This window comes from Mauremys reevesii, linkage group 8 (genome assembly GCF_016161935.1).
Source record: "Mauremys reevesii isolate NIE-2019 linkage group 8, ASM1616193v1, whole genome shotgun sequence".
Lineage (NCBI taxonomy): Eukaryota > Metazoa > Chordata > Testudines > Geoemydidae > Mauremys > Mauremys reevesii.
The window spans coordinates 44,848,054-44,875,738 of NC_052630.1; the positions used below are offsets into that span (position 1 = coordinate 44,848,054).

Genomic DNA, 27,685 nt, shown 5'->3' on the forward strand with positions numbered 1-27,685 from the left:
ATCTCTGACTTTTGAGAGAAAATGTAACATCCAAATTAGTAGAGTTGTACTTAGAAAATGAAGTTGCTACGGCATTAAACAAATTTCAACAGTATTGCCCAAGGTTAACCAAAAGTCAGTCACACAGAAAACCTCTGACAAAACAAAGGAAGACACACAATTCAAGTGAGATTACGCACCTCTCTATCTGTGTGTGTGGAGGGGAATGGTGATGGGCCTTTCAATATAGCAGAGCGAATGGTACCAGGGAGAGAGAATCCAATCTTGTTTAACATAACATACCTGTGTCTATAATCCTAATACTAAATCTTTCTATTGTTGCACATGCTCAGTGAGTTATCCACAATACATGTGCAGCCCACACCCACATTCATACACTCACTTCAGTGATGGTTTGAGAAACCTCTCTTCCCAGCTGTCTCCATTCAGGGCAGGAGACATCCCAAAACCTTTCAATTCATGTCATGGAATTGGAGGAGTTCACCCTTCCAAAACCATCTAAAAATAGAAGTTTTTTACTTTTTAAGTTTCCTCCAGAGAGAAGCAAAGTGGCAGCTTGTATTAATACCTTCTGCTGGTACAATGGGTGATTAAATCTTCCACTAATATAAGGATTCTAATGTGGTGAGGCAGGAAATAAGGAGGTATTTGAAAGCACAGGAGAGGAGACAGGAATGTGCCAGATAAGTTCCATGATAGCTAGGGCTCTATGTCTGTCACGGAGGTCATGGAAGTCATGACTTCTGCAGGGGCCAGTGTGGCTGATCCCAGGGCTGCCAAATCAGCTGGCTCCAGGTCCAGATGCTGAGGTGGCCCCTGGCGACAGCCACACCAATCACTGCTCCGGCGGCCCCCGGCACCGGTCCCGGGGTGGCCAGAGCAGTTGCGGTCCGCAGCCAGGCAGCTGGAGCTGGTACCACTAGCCCTGGATGCCACCTGCAGCAGCAGATCCCAGGCCCGTCCCCCAGCAGCAGCCCCCCATGCCTCCCCCCAAGATTTAATCACAGGTATTTTTAGTATAAGTCATGAACAGGGCAAGAGCCATGAATTTTTGTTTATTGCCCATATCCTGTCCATGACTTTTACTAAAAATACCTCTGACTAAATTGCAGCCTTAATGATAGCACATGTGGCTGGTATCAAGGTCAGGGCTTCTGCACCTGTAGGATTCCTATCACACCAGCCCCAAATGTTGGTGCCCCAGAACATTCCGTCAAGATACCTGCCATATAAAAAAGCAGAGCTAATGTGGTTTCAGTCTTTAACCAGTAGCTGAAAAAAATTGTACTGAAAACCACAGGGGAAGATCTTAAAGTTGCCTACAGTACTGGAAACAGTGCTTAGGGTAGATTTCATTGTACAGTGGTCACCCTTAAAAAATTGCTGATTACCTTAGTAAACTACATAGCTTGATGTCAGTATTTTCAATTTCTCTAGCAATTCCTTCATAGTTATGTAACCATACCTACGTATCTAAGGCAAAACTCGCATGTTTTTAAGGGCAACTGCTGTATAATTTTCATTTCAATTCTTCTTCTATAAGTGTATCAACATACTAATTTTGTGCACAGGCAGCTGCTGATATATAATGATGATGGGCCTGCTATACCTTGATAAGCAGATGTACTGTAAGTGGCATGTAATTATTAGAGAATATATAAAGCTATAAAGCAAAAAACATCAAGTTAGATTATAAGGAGGCATTTGTCCACACTCATAAGTCTGCATACATGCCATGACAAATACAGCTAGAAATTATAGAGCAGGAATATCTGTGAACTATGCAGTTCTGAGATCATAAACCACTAAGGCCCTGATTCTGAAAAGGAAAAAAAAAAACAAAAAAAACACACCAATCCACACACTGACTACACCCACACCCTCTTAACCTGAACAGTCCCATTGAAGTCACTGAAACTATTCACAGGCTTACAGATAACTCCATGTGATGTAGGATTGGATCCTAAAACAGGAACGTTTGCCATTTAAAATTATTTTGTGAATTTCTGGGTCTTTTTATATTTACTGCATCATAATAGAATTGACTTTAAAAGTCCAGGGTTGAATGCAGACTGAGCCAAATTTTTGGAGTGAAAAACTAAAAAGTTGCATATATTGGATATTTTCAATTTGGTTGAAAATTACCATAAAATGAAAAAATGCATCCACAATATTAGTTTAATATACAGCCATGTAAAAGGGAACAGGAATCTAACCATTCAACAAATATACACATTCAAGATGTTTTAGATATTAACTCAACTCTAAGTGAGTTAGATACAATGCACTGGATTTGAAGTGTGCTTTGGCATATTGTGATATACACCTGAAACTCCATAACAGCAGTTTTTAAATACAGGCTGCCAATTTTTTTAAAGGAAAGAAATAATAAATGCGATGAAGTTAGGGCTCTGCAAATATTTTCTTTATGAAGCCATCCATCTGCAGTGAGTTAGCAGCAATGTGTGACTAACATTTTCTACAAAGGCATGCCATTTTAGTTCACTCCAATGAGAGAGAGAGAGAGAGAGAGAGAGAGAGAGTGTTAATTAAAATTAATTACACATGCCTCTCAAATTATTTCTTTTTTTGCAGAAGAACCAAACAGAACATCTCTGAGAAAATGCTAAGAAAGAAAAGTGCTTAAGAGCTTTAGTCTACAAATCAAACCCACTTGAATAGTCCCACTGAAGTATATTCATTTTTAAATTAACATAACTACTGTCCTAATGGGAAAAATGAGCAGAGAGAGAATAATATACTAATCATTGTAGCCATATCTTGATTATGAAAGTGTCTAAATTTCAAATATATCCATCACAGAACTATATCCATAACTCACGTCTCACTGTTCATCAGTAGTAATAATTTAATTTAATTTAAATTAATTGCAGTAATAATTTAAATCAGCACAAAACTATCCGATTAATATTCTAGAATGAAATTAGTAGAGCTTCTATCTTAGACATAACTCAGCCTTTAGCATTCCATTGTTTCTGGACAGGGGAGTTGTTTGTTATAATCACGCATGTTGGTAGAGTAATACTAACAATTAACAAAAAACACAACATGATTTGCCTAAGAACAGTGTGCTTATACTAGTATAATGGTGATAGAATAAAACTGAAATAAATTTAGTTATTTCCTAGGTACCATCCCTATAGAGAGGCTTGGCAGAATTCAATGTTTTCTATAATTTTGATTAAAATAAACATTGATATTATCAAAGTATTTTTTTCAATTTTTATCGATTTAAATTTTCACAGTTGTGCAAAATTATGGGGTTTAAGTTTTTTTTTTCTTACTTTTATCTATTTAAATTGTCAGTTGTGGGAAACTGGGGCTGCGGGGGGACAATTTATTTAATGCCAATAGATGTTGAGATTCAAAGAGTTTAAGCTTTCTAACTGTTAAAACAGAAAGTGTCAACGGTATATGTCAAAAATATACAAAGTAAATACTTTAACTCAACTCTAATAAGTTCTCAAGCAGCATTTTTCTGATCTCGCCTATCTGTGAAGTTTGATTATTGATTGAAGTATTTTTTCCATTAGTTAGTGTGTGTATAGGGAAATTGACATTTACCGATAAAAAACCAACCCTTCCAAAACTATTTATATAGCACTTTAAAAAATACTAAATAAATAGCAAATGTTGATTGCTGCACCTACTTCCAGTATGTCAGAGAACATTGTTTTTTCCAAGCAAACAGCTTAGTTCACTGACTCAGCAATATTTTGGCAAATTGCAGCAAAAAACTTGATTGTTCCATATAAACCACTAAAAAAAAATCTTATTTTTTTGGTAGGTGTCCATAATTCTACAGGTAATGAGAGGCCTCCTTGAGGCAAAACACAACAAATAAGCTATTTGTGATGACTTTAGCATTGCTGCTTCTTCCTCTTAAGAGCTTTTTTTTGCTCTGTAATGCCAGTCTTAAGACCTCTACCTGCAAATGCTGTGTTCTACTATTTCCCCTGAATGGTGATATAAATGAAAGGACTGATAAGGCAGAGCAGTAAGCTTCTGAACTGCAATTGGTGCTTAAAACTCATTTGTTAAGTCGGATTTCTTTAGATTACAACTGCTTCAATATTGAACAGAATCCAGAAGTTCGCTGTAGTTTACAAACCTCAAAAAATTGTTTTCTGGATAAAATTCATCTGAATTTTTTTAATGGACTCTCACTCCCTCATTTGTAACACCACATATGGGGCTATGAATAGGCTCATTCCCTAGCTCTCCCTGGGGCTTGGCTTTCTTGGTAAATCAAAAACAGTAACAAAACATACAGCCTAAGCTTCCTCCCTGAGTTTGGCGTCCATCCAGCACCTCCTTTGTCTTAACCCCCTGCAGTAGTTTCCTCTCTTTTGGGTGCCACCCCAATCCCTCTTATATCTTGGGGTGGTGGTAACCAGTTGTCCTGTGGCAGCCAGAAGAAATTTAAGAGCTCTATGAAAGGTTCTAATACTTGCTAATGGGATGGGGCTCACAAGAGGCGTGCCACCTGGTACATTGCTTCCCTCCCAGAACATCTAATCTATGTCACCTTTGCAACCCACATAGGACCCACCCAACTCCCCAAGTCACATGTTGCCTCCAGAAGACCCAGGCTCTTCTCTGCTTGTGGCATTTCCTGTGCCATAGTCCTGAATGATGTTCTTGAACATCCCCTAGGGTCCAGGAAATGTTCCCTATCTCTCCTGAAGACAAACTACCCAGGCTAATGAATGAGTGCGGCACCCCTCCCCAGAGTCAGCCTACTTGCCCAATACGCATAGGGGAATGATGGCTGAGGGATGACTCAGAAAAGTTCTGCTATCTGCCTTTGCTCATCTCTGAATAAGCTCTCCCACACCAGCGTGGGTACACACTTCGACATCACCTCTACTCGCTCAGCAGTCACACGACACTTCCATGGGTATCTCAGCCCATGCAGCTTCAGCTAGACCATGTAACCTGAAAGTCACAATCCACGTAGGGGCTGGTGGATCACCCCATCATCTGGGTAAGCATCGTTTTGGTTTTTCTTTCAGTGTCCCCAAAACTTTATCTTCACAATGGTTCCTCTACCTGCCTTATCATTTGTTCCTCAGACTGAAGCTTCAGCCTCCAGACAGACAGCCTCCACCAGAGGATAGCAGGTTCTGGCACACCCAAGTGCCATTATTAGCTATTCCATCAGGCCCTCTATTATTTGGGTCCTCAGTGTGAGTCTGGTAACTGCAGAGGAACATCTCTTGTGCTCCAAACCCACCTCTCCACTCACACACCCCACTACAGACAGCCATGAGGGGAGAAGAACCTGACAAGATCATTCGGTTTCTACTAGAGAGTATGGCTAGGGGAGGGGATGCAGCAGTCTCCATTTTCCCCTGGAGCTGGATATGGTGAGATGAGGGAGCCTCTCTCCCTCTCTGCCACCCTGGAAAGGAGAGGGAATCAGACAGGAGAATAGAGCTTCCTGTGGGAAAAAGAAAGTAGACAAGGGACTCCCCACCAGACAATTCTTCTCCCCATGAGGTGTTGCTCCCCCTACTGGCAGGTAAGGGCAGGAGCCAGCAAACAATGCTCCAGACAGCCAAAAAAAATAAAAAAAACCAGACCAGTTTCCTTCTCTGGCTCCATAACTCCAAAATCTCCCTCCTGGTGTGTCCCTTTTTCACCAGGAAAGAAGAAGCAAGAAGAGGGAGCTGATCTCCCCTAAATTCATGAGAACACGTGGAAGGGGAACTCTCCCTCTGCTTACAACAGAGGGGAGGAAGATGCACTCCTCACACTTCTGCTTATTCAAAGCCCTTCTGATATTCTAGGTGGAATTAGAATAAACTGCTCCTGCCACAAGGAGTCAGCAGAAATTGCAGCAGTTTAATACAAGGTTCAAATACCTGCCAATAGAGTGAGTCAACCAAAAAGCTCTGCCTCTCTGTTACAAGGCCGTAAGGGTTATTTTAAGGTGGCACAGAAACAAATTAAATGAAATAGCACCAGTGCTTAATTTGTAATGAAAGAGGTGCTGGGGCTCCAGCAATTTTTTTTACTTTCATAACTGATGCGACAAGCCCAGAGGTCCCGGGGCTATGAACTGCCAAGCCTAGAGGTGCTGGGGCTATGAACTGCCAAGCCCAGAGGTGCTGGGGCTATGAACTGCCAAGCCCAGAGGTGCTGGGGCTATGAACTGCCAAGCCTAGAGGTGCTGGGGCTCAGCCCCGGCAAGCCCTGGCACAAATTAAGCACTGAATTGCACTATCTGGAATTCCACAGCCATTAGTAAGATCATTAGAGACTATGATTGCTTCCCCTTATTAACTAAAGACAGCTGGAACTAGTGTACAGTTCCTAAAAAGAGGCACATTTGCGACTATAATGCTTGTCCCAAGCTAAAGTACTTGCCTGAAAGAAAAAAAAATATCAATCAGCAAATAGTTTTTACGGGAAATAGGTGGGGAGTGGGCAAAGCGTTTGTGCTGAAATTCTAGAAGAAAAGTAAACTTTCTGGGAAAGACAGAATTATTATTTTTCGTTTGTTCTTGAACTTTGCCCAGGAGCCTCGGGCTTATTCATCAGTGCAGCCGTTGGATGTGGACCTACTGTTCGTGAGCTTATTATTGGACAGAAAATCCTCTCCCTGGCTTTATTAGCTCTGCTTATGACAGAATGCCAGTCAATCATTATGAAAATGGGAGAGCAAGTCAAATGGCAGTTTCTCTAATACCATTTGCTTTAGCCCCAAACGCTTCTACCTAAGTAAATCAAAAGAGCCCATCTACACTAATATGCCCCTGCATGTGAAATTTAGTAGTACGTATGGTTTAAATACATGGTATCTCTCTACAGCTTTTAATAATTATTTGGTTTGCTGCAAGGCACCTCTAGTTTATTTTTCCTTCTGTTTAGGCAATGTTACTCGGATAAGCAGCATATCCCCCATATTCCATTTCAGTGGTTTAATTTTAATTTAGAAAGCAAACAGAAAGGAATTTAAATTCATTATTTCACAACACAGGCTGTTCATACACACACAATTACGTTTCATTACATGAGAATTTATCTTCTCCATTAAATCAATTGCCATAGTCTTCGTTCATTACACATTACCAAATCACATTTGATTTCTGTCAGAGAGCTGTTGACTTCTGCAGTAAATCAAAGTGACAGCGATTGTTAGTTTCCTTACTCATCTATCTACAGTCTCCTATTCAAGCCTGTCTATCCTTCTTTTCAGCAAAACTAGGATTTCCCCTAGTAACTGTATTTCACAACTGGGGAGGTTTTCATAAATGGAAAAAATGCAGTATGCATAATCCAGGAAGCTATTGAAATGTACAGTATCAGAAACATATGGTTACAGGAAATACCTTGGCAGTAAGAGGCTGGGAATGAGAGAACAGTCATCAAGAAAACTCTCTTGACTAAAGGGAGACTTTGCTTTAACAATTTAAATATTTTTAAATGCACACTAAAACTTTGCCTAGGCGAGGCACAAAAATTGGATGCTGCTTGAGATTAAGGAGCAAAGTGGAACACAGAATGACCCACATAACATTCTGGGATGTTATAGTAGATGGCTTTACTACTGTTCTTTAATTATCTGTATTTTAAATACTGAAATCCTTGGAGTCAGAGAAACCCTCAACAGGCAAAAATTAAAAAAGGGTGACTTCTTTCTCAGTTAGCAGTATGAAAGGAGTGACTAGACACGGAGTTTATTTTATACTAATAAAAACGTGAACAGTGCAGACTCTCACAGTTAACATTTCCCCCCCCCACATACTCCCAAAAAAACCAGAAAAATATCTTCACGATCAAGGAACTTTAAAATAAAATGAGATCTATTATACCAGTGGATCTAAACCTTTTCCATCCAAGACCTTCCACCCCCAACCTAGCAAGGTGGGAAGGGCAGGGTGGTCACAACCCCAATACATGTTCATGACCACCAGGCTGAAAACCCCTGCACTAGATCATTTCATTCAAGCCTCAACACCCCCACAATGCTACTGCAGGGTACAGTTCCTAGCGTGAGACAGTATTAGATATTAAACCAACACAACAACATTTAATTTCAGCCAAAAGGGAAGATTTCTAGAAAGATCAAAGGAAAATCGGCTGCATCGTGGTAGCAAAGAAATTGCCATTTTAAATACAGTTTAATAAAAGGATTCCCATGACCAAGGAGCCCACCTCTTCCTGCTATGGAATTCTACTTAAACGACATGATTCTGGCAACTTATTGCTGCACTGTCATGCCCATGTATATTTCAGGATGCTTTTAATGCAACTTCAGAATGCAAGAGGCCCAGTCAAAAGCTGAGTGGGTAGTAGCTCTAACAGATTTTACACAGACGTATCTAAAATCCTCACTCCACATTCTATGTGAAGATCCGGTGAAAATGTGAAAAATCACTCTGCCCCTTTTTTGTGAACTGGAAAAGGTAAATGATTTGTTTCTCTCCTTTTTTCATGCAGTTTTCCCATTAATATTTAAAAAGCACAAAATATTCATAACCATTAGCACAACAAAGGAGAATCGTCCCTGTGGAACATAACGCCCCCTGACCCTAGGGGTTGAACTACATACATGCCTGCCTTAAAAAATATTCCTATACTCTGCACAGAATCAATAAAATTGACAAGGATCCATCACTACAAAGTTATCCTCCATGACTGAGCCATGTGTGTAAACAGTTAAATTACATTTCAGCTTCCACAGATCACTTCTCTTACATTTCAGAACAAACAACTTATAAAAAGGCAAAAAAGGTTTAAAAAGTTTTCTGCTGGGTCTAGAAATGCAAACGGTCAAGTGTTTTATCTCATGTTCCTAACGGTTATTTGTGAGATATTTTCCAAGTGCACTGTTTGAAACAGAATACGAATATGCGAGCCCAGTCCAATGGTTTACCAGTTGTACCGCAAGACTTTATGGGGCATTCAAGCATGAGACTCAAACTTAGTCTGTCGCTCCTGAGGCCAGCAGCAGCTGGGAGTGGTTCAGAGATAGCCCACTCAGCCCTTGCGGGAGAGAGTGCCTCATTTTGCTGTGCAATGATCACTTCTAGCCAGTTCAGGAGCAATAAAAACCAATTCAACAGAGAGTCCTATCCAGCCCTTCTTAGCTGGAAAGACATTTCAGCACATCACAAAGCTTTGGAGGGTGGGGTGAATGAAGAAAAAGATAAAGGACAAGTATTACAGATACTTAAACTGATTTTTTGAAAATAGGACTCCGGAAAATGCAGCTTATCTATTGAAATACTATAGCCCCATTGAGCCAACTGCAAACACGACTCTTCCCTTTAGAAAGAGCACTGATCACTTGCATTTGGGTGTGTGTTGAAGTGTTCACCTTTCTTTTCTGTTTGTATACTAGTCACACTCTCCTGCTTTTTAGAAGCGTATCTCCACAGGGGCATGACATTCTCACCACTCCTTATTCAGAAGCTGCAGGCTAGCTGGAAAAGTGTCAGGTGGAACATAGCTGAATTGAGATTCAAATGAATTAGAAAGACAGAGCTATCTCATTAATTTGTCCCTCAGCTGTTTTTTTAAAAACCACCTACAGTGACTGATGACTAGAGACATATTGTTGCTGTAGAATTGAGGGGCCAATCCTCAGCTGGTGTAGGTTAATGTAGCTCTATTGACATCAATGGAGCTTGCCAATTTCAACCAGGATCTAGCCCATAAAGTACAAAAGTCACAGATGGAAGGGCCAGCAACACATAAAAATAGGACAGGGAGGGGATCGATCACAAAAGAACAAAATGACTAACCACGGCCTTGAGTCCACACCATGAATAGTGAGAATGATGTAATGCTAACCTTTGGTGCCATGCATCAGGAATAAAGCAATAGCACAGAAAGAGATGAGCTGAAAGCATTGAAGAGGTTTAAACTCTCATTTAATGGGAGCACCAAAACTGCAGTCATTTTCATTAAATTGTACATCTTCTTAGACCTATTTGCAAAGCACTGGCTGGCGCCTTCCCTTACCTTTGCTCCGTGTTAAACAAGGCAAAAATATGTTTGCTAGACATGAAGCTCTTTTCAACATCTCGCACTTTCAGGTTGTCCAAGGGAAGCATGTACTTCTTTTCCTTTTCCTATTAAAAATAAATAAAACCACAAATACTGTAATATGTTTCAAAGAAAGCAGACATGAGCATGCTCTAGTTTAGTTAGGGACTATTCTGTTTTCTACCTTGACATCAACACTGCTATCAAAGACTAAAGAAATACCTAAAACAAATTATCTTACTCATAGCTGGGTGAGCTTGGGTGCGTACCAAATGATATAGCCTTCCATCCCTTTCTTTCAGTTAGCTGGCGGACAGTATGGACCCTATTCCATTCAACTAATCATATAGGGACAGGTTCTGTAACTTGTATTCAGTTTTAGTAAATGTTAATCAGAGATTATTTATGGTAGATGAGAATTGTCAGGATCCTGACAAAAGGAAGGAAGGAGAGTAGCAAAATATGGACCCTGCACTTCAGAAAAGAAGACTTAGACTCCCATAGGGAACAGATGGGTAGGATCCCCTGGGAGGCTAATGTGAAGGGAAAAGGAGTCCAGGAGAGCTAGCTGTATGTTAAAGAAGCCTTATTGAGGGAGCAGGAACAAACCATCCTAATGTACAGAAAGAATAGCAAATATGGCAGGCGACCAGCTTAACTTAACAGAGAAATCTTCAGTGAGCTTAAACTCAAAAAGGAAGCTTACAAGAAGTGGAAATTTGGACAGATGACTAGGGAGGAGTATAAAGATATTGCTCAAGCATGCAGGGGTGTAATCAGGAAGGCCAAGGCACAACTGGAGTTGCAGCTAGCAAGGGATGTGAAGGGTAACAAGAAGGGTTTCTACAGGTATGTTAGCAACAAGAAGGTGGTCAGGGAAAGTGTGGGACCCTTACTGAATGAGGGAGGCAATATATTGACAGATGATGTGGAAAAAGCTGAAGTACTCAATGCTTCTTTTGCCTCAGGCTTCACGGACAAAGTCAGCTCCCAGACTGCTGCACTGGGCAACACAGTATGGAGAGGAGGTGAGCAGCCCTCAGTGGCGAAAGAACAGGTTAAAGACTATTTTAAAAAGCTGGACATGCACAAGTCCATGGTTCCAGATCTACTGCATTCAAGGGTGCTGAGGGACTTGGCTGCTGTGATTACAGAGCCATTGGCCACTATCTTTGAAAATTCGTAGCGATCGGGGGGAGGTCCCAGACGATTGGAAAAAGGCAAATATAGTGCCCATATTTTAAAAAGGGAAGAACGAACCCAGGGAACTATAGGTCAGTCAGCCTCTCCTCAGTCCCTGGCAAAATCATGAAGCAGGTCCTCAAGGAATCCATTTTGAAGCACTTGGAGGAGAGGAAGGTGATCAGGAACAGTCAACATGGATTCACCAAGGGCAAGTCATGCCTGACCAACCTGATTGCCTTCTATGATGAGATAACTGGCTCTGTGGATAAGGGGAAAGCGGTGGACGTGATATATCTTGACTTTAGCAAAGCTTTTGATACGGTCTCCCACAGTATTCTTTTCAGCAAGTTCAAGAAATATGGATTGGATGAATGGACAATAAGGTGGATAGAAAGCTGGCTAGATTGTCAGGCTTGACAGGTAGTGATCACAGAATCATAGAATATCAGGGTTGGAAGGGACCTCAGGAGGTCATCAAGTCCAACGCCCTGCTCAAAGCAGGACCAAACCCAACTAAATCATTCCAGCCAGGGCTTTGTCAAGCCTGACATTAAAAACCTCTAAGGAAGGAGATTCCACCACCACCCTAGGTAACCCATTCCAGTGCTTCACCACCCTCCTAGTGAAAAAGTTTTTCCTAATATCCAACCTAAACCTCCCCCACTGCAACTTGAGACCATTACTCCTTGTTCTGTCATCTGGTACCACTGAGAATAGTCTAGATGCATCCTCTTTGGAACCTTCTTTCAGGTAGTTGAAAGCAGCTATCAAATCCCCCCTCATTCTTCTCTTCTGCAGACTAAACAATCTCAGTTCCCTCGGCCTCTCCTCATAAGTCATGTGCTCCAGCCCCCTAATCGTTTTTGTTGCCCTCTGCGGGACTCCCTCCAGTTTTTCCACATCCTTCTGGTAGTGTGGGGCCCAAAACTGGACACAGTACTCCAGATGAGGCCTCACCAATGTCGAATAAAGGAGAATGATCACATCCCTCGATCTGCTGACAAAGCCCCTACTTATACAGCCCAAAATGCCATTAGCCTTCTTGGCAACAAGGGCACACTGTTGACTCATATCCAGTTTCTCGTCCACTGTAATCCCCAAGTCCTTTTCTGCAGAACTGCCGCTTAGCCAATCGGTCCCCAGTCTGTAGCAGTGCACGGGATTCTTCCTTCCTAAGTGCAGGACTCTGCACTTGTCCTTGTTGAACCTCATCAGATTTCTTTTGGTCCAATCCTCTAATTTGTCTAGGTCCCTCTGTATCCTATCCCTACCCTCCAGCGTATCTACCACTCCTCCCAGTTTAGTGTCATCTGAGAGTGCAGTCCACGCCATCCTCTAGATCATTAATTAGACATTGATCAATGTCTCAATGTCTAGTTGGCAACTGGTATCAAGCGGAGTGCCCCAGGGGTCGGTCCTGGGGCTGGTTTTGTTCAACATCTTTATTAATTATCTGGATGATGGGATGAATTGCACCCTCAGCAAGTTCACAGATGACACTAAGCTGGGGGGAGAAGTAGATAAGCTGGAGAGTAGGGATAGGATCCAGAGTGACCTAGACAAATTGGAGGATTGGGCCAAAAGAAATCTGATGAGGTTCAACAAGTGCAGAGTCCTGCACTTAGGAAGGAAGAATCCCATGCACCACTACAGGCTGGGGACCAACTGGCTAAGCAGCAGTTCTGCAGAAAAGGACCTGGGGATTACAGTGGACAAGAAGCTGGATATGAGTCAGTAGTGTGCCCTTGTTGCCAAGGAGGCTAATGGCATATTGGGCTGTATTAGTAGGAGCATTGCCAGCAGATCGAGGGAAGTGATTATTCCTCTGTATTTGGCACTGGTGAGGCTACATCTGAAGTATTGAGTCCAGTTTTGAGCCCACCACTACAGAAAGGATGTGGAGAAATTGGAGTCCAGCGGAGGGTAACGAAAATGAATAGGGGGCTGGGGCACATGACTTACGAGGAAAGGCTGAGGGAACTGGGGTTATTTAGTCTGCAGCAGAGAAGAGTGAGGGGGGATTTGATAGCAGCCTTTTACTACCTGAAGGGGTGTTCCAAAGAGGATGGAGTGAGGCTGTTCTCAGTGGTGGCAGTTGACAGAACAAGACGCAATGGTCGCAAGTTGCAGTGGGGGAGGTCTAGGTTGGATATTAGGAAACACTATTTCACTAGGAGGGTGATGAAGTAATGGAAAGGGTTAACTAGGGTGGTGGTGGAATCTCCACCCTTAGAGGTTTTTAAGGCCCGGCTTGACAAAGCCCTGGCTGGGATGATTTAGTTGGTGTTGGTTCTGCTTTGAGCAGGGGGGTTGACTAGATGACCTCCTGAGGTCTCTTCCATCCCTAACATTCTATTATTCTAATTGTAAGAAAAAACAATACTATTGAAAGGTGCGTGGTTTTAAAGCCTTTTTTTTAAAGCACAGGGCTAGAGGGATGTAAATAATGGTAATGGTGACTATTGGTTTCTCCTCAGCACTTGACATTTCATTGAAGGTCTGCGTGATTTCAAGGAATTTCACTGGTGGCCATCATGTGCCAAACAGGTCTCCCATGTATTAGTGTATCAAGATACTACTACTATTTTTAGAGTGCTAGTGTGAGCCTCACTAGCCCAAGTCTATTGACCTGGGCTGGGAGGCTTGCTCCAAAATGCTGTGGGGACATACCAAAAGCGCTTTTACAAAGGAGACCCTTTTACAGATGGGGAAAGACAAAGAAGTGAAGTGATTCACCCAAGAGCTGGGATTAGAACCTATTTCTCCTGACTCTCAGGCTAGTGCCCTCGCTCCCTAGATCCTATGGTTCCAAATACATTAGATAAATATGACAACTGAATAGTGAGATGTAATACAGACTCAGAGCAGTTTCTCCAACTAGCAATATCTACTGTCATGTATGGCATAGAGTCTTTCAACTGTTCTGGAGCCCTTACTGTATTCCAAAACATGTAACATTTAACTAGGTACCGAGGAGTAACCTGCAAAATTAATTTAAAGTTGAAATTTTAAAAGATAGATGTTGTGGTCAAATACAACACACACACTGCCACACAAGAACATTAAAACATAAGCAACAGAAGTCTACAATATGTAGCAATAGAAATTCAGAATATTCAAGAGTCTAACAAGCCCCATGCTGCAATCTTTCTATACAAAGTTCCATCAATTTGAATGGGATAACTTATGCAAAGAGAGGTTGCAGAAACAAACTCAAATTTCCTTAGTTAACTGAATATGTTCCTTTTACATGCATGTTTTCCAGAATTGCTTTTGTATTTCCTTTTTGAAGTTCACATTTCTGAGTCAACACACACATTAATCACTAAAACATATGTGCATACTTAATTAAGGAAACATATAGAAGCATTTTTATTTATCATAGATGATTAACAGATACTGTTTTTCCTTATAGTTAGAGCCTCACCAAGTTCACAGCCATGAAAAATGCATCATGGACTGTGAAATCTGGTCTCCCGGGAAATCTGGCTATTATAGGGGGACTACAGTATTGCCACCCTTACTTCTGCACTGCCTTCACAACTGGACAGCCAGAGAGAGGTGGCTGTTGGCCAGGCACCCAGCCCAGAAGGATGAGCTGCCACCAGCAGCAGCGCAGAAGTAAATGTGGCATGGTATGGTATTGCCTGCTTCTGTGCTGCTGCTGGTGGCGGTGCTACCTTCAGAGCTGGGTGCCCGGCCAGCAGCTGCACCTCTCCAGCCACCCAGGTTTAAAGGCAGCACAGAAGTAAGGGTGGCAATACCATGACCCCCTTACAATAGCCTTGCGACCCCCCGCTCTCCATAAGCCTCTTTTGAGTTGAGACCCCACAGTTACAACACCGTGAAATTTAAGATTAAAATATGTGACACTGTGAAATTCAAGATTTTTAAAATGCTATGACTGTGAAATTTACCAACATGGACCATGAATTGGGTAGGGCCCTACTTATAGTCATTGCAAGATGTTTTGCAACATACAGAACCCATATAAATAATTTAAACACCCTTTAATGATTATTCTTGTATAAGGGAGATTCTAAGATGAAGTAAAGTACATGGTGTTCTAAAATGTATTTTGGTTAACTGTACTATGTTTTTGTATTATAAATAATATTGTCAATAGTATCAGTACCATTGGGGGAAAAAAAACTTAAAATGGCAAATATGCAGCTATGCTTGCTTGACTCCATCTGGAAAATACACCTCATTATATAAACATAGGGAGGGGGATAGATAAGCTTAATATCATAAAACAAATTGTAGGGTTTTTTTTTAAATTAAAAACTGGAGTGGACAAAGGTGTAACATGCTTTGTTACACTTAAGTATTTAAGATCATTTTATAACATCTTAATTTCTTTCAAAATGCTTTAAATGTATCTTGTTCTTCCATAATTATAAAAATAGAAATGGCTTTTTTCTTAAATGATTAATTATTACACTTTCCAGGTTACTTTCTATTGCAATGAAATGTGCTATCATTTACTACTATATTACCAGAATACAAGAAGATTTCTGATGAAAGAAAATAATTATTGATAAACCAAGGAATCACATAAGTATGAAAACCAAAACAGAAAGCCATGGAAAAACTATACCAAGAATCCTCTAAACAAAGTTCCAGATGTAGGAAAGTTTTGTAAACATTCAATGCCATATCTGAGTCTCTTCTCCAGCCACCATGAAGAAAGAAATGCCTACTGGAGACTAAGATGTGATATTTATTTACATGGCCTTCCACACCAACATAGAGGCGGAGAGGACAATTCCTATGAAGGGAGACGGAAGGATGTCTATGTTTCAAAGTCCTTCAGAGACAACATATTGGACATGAGAAGCCAGGTTTACAGAACTATTTAGCTCAGGAAAAAAGGCATCACACATCCACTATGATATTCAAGAGATACAAAGCTCATCGCAATTTAAAAAAAACCCAACCTTCTCCCCCACTCCCCCCCACACACAGAAAAAGGAACTATCACCTCCACCTGAACTACCATCATTCAAGCAACAAGATGAGCCCAACAAGAAGTTAGCCTTAGCGCAAATACATTATCCTGTGGAAGTTCTCAAAGCTCTAACCAGGATCAGATCAGTGTCTGCTAGGTGCTCCACAGCCAAAAGGCAAGGTTACTGTCTGTTACAGCTGTCCCCCTGCTGGATTCCTTCCCCCCCACCCCCCTTTCTGTTTGTGCTAAGTGGCCGCCATTGAACTGACCAAAGTCACAGCCTGGCCCTGCTCATGGGGATGGCTTGTGCAGACTAACTGGAGCCATTGCTCTGCTCAGGGAGGGAGGCTTCTTGCTCCTTCGTTCAGACCCAGCTCGGTGTAGGGTGCTCTGTCCAGGAATGCAAGACCTAAAGTGGCCAAATAGTTAAGCATATGAGTCATACCTGCGGCTCAGAACATGCCCAGGCATGCCTATGCTTACCTGCAGTTTTTCCCTGCCTTCTCTCCTCCCCTGTATCAAAAGGAACCAATCAGAGTTACTGGCAGGAAACTGCCTGAGTTTGCCTTTAAAACCAGACATTTTCTGATCAGACCCCCGGAAGAGGTTCCTGCATTGCCACCTGATCTGATCAGCTAGGGGTCTTTGGGGGGCCCTCTCCCCGCTCTCGTTTGTTTTTGAGCATACCCCCGTTTTTAAACTCCCCTCCCACGAACAACGAATTTTGCCTGGAGATCTCCTGATTATTGTAAGCGAATTGAGTCCTCTCCGCATCCTCCGATGCTACTGCTGTTCCTGCCTCTGTGCTTGCTGCTGTCCTGGGGATTGGTAAGAACTCCCTCTTGCAGACTCCCCTTGTCCTAGCTGCTGGCCTTGTTTCCCCAGCAGACAGACCCAAGCTAACTCCTTGGTCTGTATCTGTAATCTGTTTCTAGCTCCGCAGCGCCTTTGCTGCTAAAAATAAGCCTGTGCCGCTGCTAAACTGTGCCTCCCTGGACTCTATCCTGGGCAGCCTACTTGCAGTCGTCCCACTGCTGCAGCCACCACCTTAACCCCCGCCCCCCTTGGAGCTGTATCCTGGGCACACACCACTCTGCCCTCTGGAACTACCCCTAGTATAAGGTGCACCCATTAGGTTAGGTTTAGCCTTTAGTCTAGATAAATTGTAATTTCATTTTGCATAGCTGTGGTTAAGTTAGGTTTTAAAATTGTTTGCATTGTACTCTAAGTTAGGCTTAGAGAATTGTTGTATTGTGTTTTGTTACTTGCTAATTTGTGTAGTCTTGGTTAAGTTAGATCATAGATAAAGACCTTGCTGTGTTCTGTATAATTGTGTTTCCCCCGTTCTCCCCGTGCCCCCGCCCCGTCCACCAGGCTTCCCCAGTCACTTGCTGCTTAAACTTACAGCCTGTCTGCCCTCTGCGTCTCCCTAAGTTTAAATCTCCCTCCGCAGTGCCTCTGCCTTTGGTCTCTGCTCTCTTTTAATCCCTTCCCCCACATGTTAGCATAAAACCCCATTGTTACCCTCTTTCTCTCAGACACACCTCACATTTTACATTTACACCACTGTAACACATTTTTACCTAGAGTTGTTGGTTATTTAACACATTTTACCCATAACTGTTAGTTGGTTATATGCTGCTGTGACACACCCTTTACATAGAAATTGTTAGCTACTTGTTACATTTATACTTCAGTGTTAATTGGTTACCAACTGTATTGTACCCCACTGTATTGTACCCCACTATTGAAACCCCCTATACTATTTACTAAAAGAAACCCCTCCCCAATTGTCTACCTTAACAAACCCCATACCCCTCACTATTGAATTTTCCCTGTTTTTGCATTTTTCTTAATAAAGCTTATTTTGCACCCCACCAGTGCAGTAGTTGTCCCCCAAGATCCCCTACCTGCTGGCAGGGTCAGTTACTATCTCAAGAAACTGCAAGGTGGGAGGAATGGGGCTAGGCATAGTTATACAAGTGATGATGGGCACCTGGCTTGTTAGTTCCATTTCTTATTTTTCAACATTTGTTCATTTTTATTTATAGATTCTAATTTTTGTTACACGGCAGAGGTGAATGAACAAATACAAGAAAAGGTTTCAGTAAGAGGTGAGGACAAAGACTCATCTCTAGAAGGAACTGTGACTTCCTATGTTGTGAATACAGACTACACTTTACAAAGATGTAAGTGTGACCCATCCTTCCTCTGACATAAAAAACTTCCCACAGTGCAAGTTAAAAATATCCTAGCCAGGAAAGGCCATCATCCCCAGGAGATGATGTTCCATCACCAGCAGTCATATGGTAGCCTCTATTTAAAACTGGATAGTTCTGTGCCCCTAGGGAGTGAACTTGGCTCCAGGGGTGCCACAGTTTTCAAATCACTAGGGTGGAAGTTACACCTTACAATGCTGTTTGGTTGGGAGATTCGTAGGAGCATACAAAGAATGAATACAGTGACCATACACACAGTAACAAGTAAAAAAATCTTGTTTGTATTATAAGTTACAGTCATATACCCATATAGCCAATGTTGGGTTCATACTCACATACCCAAGGATCTTATCAAGTTGGGTGGATCTCCTAACAGGTAGTCATTAATAGAGGAGTGGTTCCCACTGTGGTCTTCCCACCCTATTCATATCAGGAAACCCATTTTATCTTGCTGTTATGACCACATTTAACACCCTATGAATATGCATGAGGGTTCCATCTTCTTCCCTATCTGTTCCATTTGTAAACATGTGTTTCCATGATAACCTGTGTTCACAGCAGAATTTTTGTGATGTTACAATCATGACTGGAAAAAGGATACGGATGCAAGGGGGGGGGGTTTAAGGAAGAATAACCCTATTCTGCAGTTTTGGGCACAATGAAAAGGGATTAATTAATTACTTCCTATATCATTCTTTTTAAGATATCATCAAGGAGGATTCTCATTTCTAGGTCTCATGAGTTCAGCTCTTCTCTTTCTGGTCTTCTGCTGCACCCATTAGAGAGAGTAGAGTTCCCAACTCAAGACAACTAGTGTATTGCACTATGACACAGGACAATCACTTCTCTCTGGTTTATATCTTGAGGAATGCAAGCAACATTATTGGAATACAATATGCCATGTCAAAAATATGTTCCTCAAACTCTGAAGTGTTGGATTTAGCAAAGCACTTGCATTGGTCTAATTCTGTTCCCATGTGACTTACACTGGAAGCACAAATAGATGGCCTTTGAATTAAGGCATGGGACTAGGAGCTGGAAGGCATCCTGGTAGTTAACATTTATGTGAAGCAGATCATATGCTGGGATAGTTAAACACTTCCTCCCTTCCCCACTACTTTCTCTGTCAGGCCAGCAAAACAGTTAACTTAAGTGGTGGGGTTGAAAGAGAAAATGAATGGCTAAAGAAAGAAACACCTGCTCTGTGGCCCTACTTACACCCCAGAAAGTAGAGGGCTTTTAAAAAGCATAGCATCTCCACAGTGGTCTTTGCTTCACCATGCTTGCCTTTACAGCTTTTGTTGAGAAGAAAAGCAAAGCAAGCAAGCTGGTGATGGCCACTCAGCTATGTGGGCCTGATGTTGCTCCTGGGTACAGCTGGAGAAAATGGAACTGAACTAGCTAGAAAATGAACTAGGGGTCAGCATTAAAAAGAAAACAATGTAGACATGAAAAGTTTAACTTTTTTATGTTAAAAAAGTGGCAAAACTAGAATACTTAATAGGTTGCAGATGCCAGGATCATATCTCTTCCCACCTATGCATCTCTCCTGCCTCCTCCCACCTTGGGCTATACAGATGGAGTCACCTGTTGAAAGCGTAAAGTCTGGATGCCAAACTTTTTTCTTAATGTTTCTTTGACAACAGCAAAGCTGAGAGATGAGCAGATCCTCTTACCCAAGACAGAAGCACACTGTTGATAGATTCTATTCCAAGGAGAAGGTCCATGTCACGTTATTCTAAAGTTTAATTTTAAAAACTGCCTGTTGCAATTGCTGGAACAGTCTGTCACCATCCACACTGGTTCTCTACCAAACCCAGCCAGATGGGTGAAATCTTTAGAAGTAAGTCCTCATGAATACTGGTAGTTCATAGAATCATAGAATTCAAGATCAGAAGGGACCATTATGATCATCTTGTCTGACCTCCTGCAATATGCAGGCCACATAAGCCGATCCACCCACTCCTTTAGCAAGCGACCCCTGCCCCATGCTTCGGAGTTCTTGCCAAGTGTTTGGTATATAGGAAATCCATTGGTTATTTCCTAGTATCAGTTTTAGTGGAACTGGTGGAACATTTTTATGAGAAATTTTTTGATGAAAATGAAAAAAAAATCTGTTGAAATTTATCTGAGAGTATTTTGACTTGTCAGCCAAAGTTTTCAGACCAAAACTTTTTGCCTCAGTGCCTCATGAGAGCTGTAGTTCAAGTGGCTCATGACCCATTCCACTCTATGGGCAGTGCTCCCTGACTGGAGTACATCTCCCATAATGCACCATAGTCTCCCCTCTTGCTGACCTGTCACAATGCACCATCAGAGTACTGTAGTTAAAGTGCATCACAGAAGATGTAGTCTGGCTGGGGAGCAATATTACTTCTTATACTTTACAATGACAACCAGGTATGATAAATTAGAGAAGAAATGTATATTATTTATCATGTACATCTTTGTGACAATGGCACTGAGGAATAATTGCGCAATACAAGAAGTGAATCTTAAAAAAAAAATCTAAACAATTAAAATAGTTCCATAAAGAAAAAAACTGAATAAACTATATAAAAATGTGACTCTGGCACCAGAAGGCAAGCCAGAATGTTAGAAGAAAGCAACAGAGGATGTTGAGCGTTAACATCAAATCTCTTGTATCCTCATTGCACAAATCCTTTAACTCCTTCCACATTTGAGATAATCAGCTCTCTGAACCAAGCAAAGCAGACATGCCAAATCCAAAATTTTAGATAACTGAGAAAGTTTTAAAAACTAAGTCACATTAGTTAGGCATGATCCACTTTATGGAATCTGTGTTCTTGTATTTTCAGTATCTATAGATAGCTACGCTTAAAAGATTATAGCTTTTTGTTTTCTAGATTTTCCCTAGATTTTTCTTACACATTTATTTTCCCCAAAAACTGCTGCTGCCTCTGTTTTAAAAAATGTTTAACAAAACCAACCAACAACAACATTTCCTCTCTCTGGTACTTCTTCAGAACGTCATTACATCTGACCCCATGTTAAATCATTCTTTAATCTAATCTTGTCATTTATTTTACAGTATGATCTTCATTTCCCACGGAATTTTTTCTCCTTCCCCAGGACTCTTATCATATTTGTTTCTGGCACCTTCCTTGCTTCCAAACTTCTTCATGAACATAGTGACAAAGCAGCAAAGAATCCTGTGGCACCTTATAGACTAACAGACGTTTTGCAGCATAGTCTATAAGGTGCCACAGGATTCTTTGCTGCTTTTGCAGAACCAGACTAACACGGCTACCCCTCTGATAGTGACAAAAGACTTCACATTTTAGCAATGCCTGCATCTTTTCAATAAATGACTACTGCCATCTCTTTTAATAGGACCTATTTTCTCATTTACTACCCTGTTACACCTCAAGTATTTGAACAGTTCTATCTTTAGCTTTACCTTTTGTACAATATTCCTTTTCATCTTGACTTTTGTTTTTATTTTATTCCCATCTTCCCTTCCTCTCAGCAGCTTCTCGTATTAAAGTTTGAGGAATCTTAAAAAGAATGATATAGGAAGTAATTAATTAATCCCCATGTTGGAGGAACTACTGCAAGGGCTACTGCTGCTCTGGATAGACCTGTTCTGTGTTTAACCTGAGAAGTTCAGTCCCCTATGTAATTCTACCTGGAAATTTATATGACACCAATCACTGTAGTATCTTTGCTCTATTAAGGTCATTAAATAGTCTAATTACTGTTGGTTCTCACCTTTTCCCCAGATCAGGAGTACAAGTTTTATATTTATTCTTCTGGGAAGACAAGGTCAAGGAGATGAATCTTGCATACATTCTTGAAGTCATGAAGATTCATTGTTGTCCTGATTTCTTGTGGAGAGTCCCAAAGCCAAGGGACAGCTGTTGAGATTATTCTAACGCCTGCTCACGTGAGATTTACTACTTGTGATGAATTTCATTGTTCTCAAAGAATGCAGTAGGTGCTTGATGGAGAAGAAATCCCTGATTTAACTAGAGTTTAGATATTGAAGCCTTTGAAAACACGGTCCCTGAATTTGAACCTGTGCTCAATGGGTAGCCAGTCAAGTGTTCTGAACATTGGGAATGATATGCTCACATGATCCTATGTTGCCAGTGTTATTCCCAGGTACAGAGCACTGTAGCAGTCCAGCTTGTTGGTCACAAGAGTATAGATCCCTCTGGACAAGATGGAACACAGTATGATGAGGAGTAGTAGTCTCCTGTCCAGGAATAGATGGATGAAAACACTTCTAGCTTTTGTGAGTTCAGCAGTGGTGAAAAATGTAGGATGTCTGCAAAGCCATAGCTTAAATTTGTTGAGCACAGGTCAGACACTCTTGACTGAGGCTGATGTTAACATTTTGCAAAGCATTTCTCTCTCCCCACCAGCATCCCTTCCACCTCATCTGGCTTAGCTTAAATCAGTCACATTTCATCTAAGCACTGACCTCACTTAGACAATGTAGATGGTGTTGTGAGCATCTGCTATGAGAGTCGGGTGTCATCTGTGTACTCTGGACAGTTGAGGGCATGCTGCCTCACTATCAGGTCCTAGCAATTTTACACATACAGCATGTCAAATAGGACAGAGAGCTGTGCAATAGCTTCTGAAGCATACACCAGAGCTATACCATACTTTAGGGCAGTTGGAAGATTGCCTTTCCCAAGAAGAGTTGTTGGATATTTCAGTCAGCAGACTCAGGCAATTGTGGTTGGTTATTCATTGTTTCGTGCTTCAAGGACTTCCTGTTGTATCAAAGGACCAGTATGAGAAAAAGACTGGTGAAAAGGATATCTGGTTTTGGCTCCCATCCCCTGGGATTGTGAAAAAAACATTTTGGATTCAGGAAATCTTGTCTGGAAAGTGGTCCGTCAGTTCCTCACAACTAAGTGGTGCTGGCATCTAGAACAGACAGAAACTGCTCAGTATTGATGAACCAGGTAACAGTTTGGAAAACTCTGTTGATGTGACTTATGGCTACTCTGATGGTGGAGAAGAAAAAAGCTTTTTTCTTTGTAACACAGCCTGTTTCTGACCACTTGGTTTTCTTTATTTCCCTTTTTATGTACAGCAGGTTAATCGAAGACCCATGCTCACTTGTGGGGATGATGAGGTAAGTATGGGGTGGATTCAGTGCGGTGAGTATATAGTTCCCAGTTTCGGAGAGTTTAAGGCCAGAAGGGACCATTAGAGCATCTAGCTTGACCTTCTGTATATCCCAGACCACCAAATTTCATCCTGTAATCACTGTATTGAGACCAATAAATTAAGTTAGACTAAAGCATTTCAGTTCTCAGGACACTAAATTGTTGTGTGCCTCAGTCAGAGAACAGGAGACCCCAAGGTGCCACCAATGCCTGAGGCCCCAGCAATTGCAGGGAACTGATAAGGTGAGATATGCTCAGATGATACCTGCAGGTGTTCCATGCTCCAGAGGAAGGCAAACCCCCCAGCCCCACCAATCTCCATGCTGGTGGAGAACAGATAGTTACACACCAAAGTCCTGTGAGCTCTGACCTCTCAGCTAAACAGGGCTTTCCATTAGAACATTTTGAAATGTAGCTGGATCTACACATTTCCTAGGGAAAAACATATATAGGGATGGGCTCTGATTTCAGCCTAGAGGAAGTGATCTGAGGAGGACTGACTTGCCAGTGCTAGATCTCAAATGTTAAAAGCATTGTGTTAACATTTTAAAAGAAATACTAATTTTAATTGTATTTTCACATTCTGGGTATTTCACAATTTACAAATGATGAGTCTCTTTTTATAAGATTTTCACAATTCTGTGCAGAAATGTCATAGATACAACTTCACTTTCATTTCCCACTTCTCCTTTGGAAAGCTATTCCTCAAAAATTCTTTTGGGCTGTGCATGTATTTCAGTTTCTGTGACAGGAAACCTAGAAAAGCTCAAGTTTAAGGAGCCAACATGTACTTTCCTTGCGTAGCCATTGATGTATTTTGAGAGAGGTCATGCTGCCAGAATTCTTTTTCCAGCATGCGTGGAAACAAATCCTTTTTATTGAAAATAAACAAAATATAAATATGCAATTACATAATTTTGCATAGTATTGTTTGAATAGGGTTTCCTGAGTTAACACTACTGGCCATGTGAGAATCTTGAAGATGCAACATAGTAATTTAAAAAAAAAAATTGGCTCATGGCATGTATGTTGCCCTAGTTGCTTATCATTTAAAGCTTTCAGACAGCAATCAATTTCACTGTGGTGGAAGTTACTGCAAAATGCATTAAGAAGTTCACGCCTGTGGCAATGGTCACTGAAAATATTTTGGAAAGCATCCCAGAATTATAAGACTTTTTCCAGACATCCAAGAGAAACTCTGGTATGACTGAGCTTCTGGCCTCAACTTTTTTTTTTTTAATTAATATAGCAGCAAGATATTTCTGAAAGGTATATTTCAGCAGTTTTTTCTTAAACAGCCAAGATGCCTGGGCCATGGAAAACATTAACTACTGAGAGATAACTGTTAGAAAATATCTCTCTCCCTACCCTTATAAAACATCCAAACTGATCAACAGGGACACTGAATTAGAATATTCGTTTTGTTTTCAGATTATTATGTATTAATATATCCTAATTTCTGCACTTCAAAGAAAAACTGCTGAGTGATATGAGAAGGAAAAAGACACGAGTTGCTTACATCATCACTATGGGATACAATATCCTGGAAAATAAGTAGCTTGAAGGATGTCCCTCTATAAAGCTAAAAAGCATTGGAATAGGCCAATGCCCAACAAGCAAGATTTTTTTTCTTTCATCTGAGGATGAAAAAGATATCTTCAAACTACAAATGGCATAAGCCATCAAATCCTCAAGGATGTGTCTTCCTAAAAACAAAATGTTTCAGAATCTGATCAACTAAGCAAGGGACTTTCTGAAAGAAAAGCTCTAGTGAGCAGGAAAATTTGAGCCTTCTAACTTTGGAGACAGGTTTTGCAGGATAGACAGCCTCCTTTGCAGCTGAATGGTTCTTTTGTAAATATATACAGGCGTGGATCAAGTGATTGCCTTGCAAGTGTCTAAGACTGAAACACCCCTCAAAGTCACACTCTCTCAGCAGTGATGTCACTTTCCATGCAGTAGCAACCAGGCCTGAAAAATAAGCGATACAGTAATTTAAACATGACTTCCTTCATGACAGTGTCACTCAAGATATGGATGTCAAAACTTTTAACCAGGACCTTTTAAAATTAAATCTTCATAGATTATAAGCTCTTCAATGCATGGACTTTGTCTACCTCTTTCATTGCACGGTACCTAGCAAAATGGGGCCTTGATTCTGACTGGGGAGTCTAGATTTTACCATAACAAATGTTGAAGAAGAATAGAGCTTGTAGAGAAGGACATCACAAGGATAGGCAAGAAGACAGAAAAAAAATATTGGCAGAACATCTACTGTAATGTAGAAAACCACCACCCTATTAGGAAGGAATCTAGGATGTCTCCATAGTGTCACTTTATCCTTGTCAGGTCCTTTTCAGGACAATCTTTTTTGGATGTCAAGTCTTTGAAGGTCCTTAGTGCATACTGGACAGCTTTCGTGTCCACAGCTTCTATATGCACCTGTTTCTGTAGATACTAAATGCCCTGGGTGTGAACTTACTCAGATGGCTTCCCTATTAGAGGTTGAATCCATGATCATTACAGTTTGAATAGGTGGAAGTACAATCCTAATTAGAGACTATCTGGACTGCCACCACACTAGAGAAGCTGGAAGTCATCCAACTGGATATGATGTGAGTCCCTGAATGCTTGTTTTAACTGTTATTTCAAGGTTCTCTGAGGGTGTTTCATGGGGAGACGTGCTACAGGATCTCCAAATCCAGTTACAATCATAAGGGTCAACAATTGTAGGATGGTCACTTGTAGTCACTGCTGGCTCTTACAAATCTTCCCCGCTAGACTGATGATTTCTTGATCTTGCCCTTGCCCTGGGACAAGAAGGCTTTGAGATAAACAAGTCTAGCAGGTCTCTTAAGTTTTCCTAATGTCTGTGGAGAGCAGACCGGGACTTTGAGTGATAAATGAGACACTTTTCATAGTGGTGTCTTTGCTTGGCCAGTCATCCAGGTAGAGGAACATATGCAGGTCATTAATGAGAACCAACAAACATTTTTCTGAAAACACACAGCACCAAAAGACAAACCCTACAAAGTTGTAAGTTTATTCCCATACTACAAACCTGAGATGCATATAGGGACACTTCTAGTGGCTGGAGTGTATGTAAGCATTAGTAATGAACAGAACCAGTAGCCAGTCACTTGACTTGAGGTGCAAAGCACCTCAGTGCTGAGAGCCCACATGAAAGCACTAAGCAAATATGCTCAAGCATCGAGACACAATAGGTCAAGGAGCCAACAGAAAAATGCTTACTGAACTGCTAAAAGCACCAGTGCATCGAGTGATCGTGCCAAAGAACTCGTAGTGCTGAAGTTCAGAAGGAAAACATGCACTGAAGTGTCAACAAAATGTGCCTAAGTGTTGAACAAAGCCTTGAAGAAACTGGACTAATTGTTTCAATGCCAAACAAGAAAAAAGGGACCCTGAAATGCCAGAAGGCACCAATCAAGCCTGGAGGAGCTTGGAGGCAATGACTGGGAAAGTGTCGCAAGCACAACTGAGCTGCAAAATAGCTGTGAGGCCGGATGACTTGGAAAACAGACTATGGAACAATGGATAACAACTTCAAAAGCACACAAATTACTTAAGATCCTAAGTCACCTTGAAATGGGGCTTAGACACTTCTGAAAATTTTACCCACTAAGAACAAAAACAGGCTATAGGAGCATATCCACTTAAAGTCCAAATGCAGCTCCTGTAGAGGCTCCTTCAGTGACTGCTGTCAATGAGGAACTGACTGGGAGGCTTTAGGTACAGAGTTAGTAGCATATAGCAGCACACTATGACTAGTGTTTGTGTATAGTGGGAGGAAGGGGGACTCATGCATTAGAAACCATTGCCTCAGACCATCTACATCTGAAAGTAAGAGGAATTTCCCCCTGCTTTGGGTGGAGGTAGGCAGTGAGGGGTGGAAAGTGGCATCAAATGAAGAATGAAAATCTTGTAGTGATGGTATCTTTGAGGAATAAAGCATACCAAATCCTGCTAATCAACCTCAATCATGTAATTCCGCAACTTTCTTCCTATCACCTTACAATCAGACTTTCACCAAACCTTGTCATTTCTCATTATAACACTTCTAAAATCCAGCCCTAGCCTCCACTGCCAAAACTTCCTTCAAACCACACAACTTTTTTCCCTTGATTTCTGTAGCAAGCTCCTCT

General features: G+C 41.3%; 1 protein-coding gene across 8 annotated transcripts in view; it reads right to left on the reverse strand.

Annotated features, from left to right (window-relative positions):
* DNM3 (dynamin 3) overlaps positions 1-27,685 on the reverse strand; it is a 335,748-nt gene that overhangs the window by 119,910 nt on the left and 188,153 nt on the right. For all 8 annotated transcript variants that reach the window (XM_039483543.1, XM_039483538.1, XM_039483539.1 and 5 more), the window contains one exon: positions 9,997-10,106. In XM_039483543.1, the coding sequence (XP_039339477.1) occupies positions 9,997-10,106 (110 nt within the window). The remainder of the gene's footprint in view (positions 1-9,996; positions 10,107-27,685) is intronic.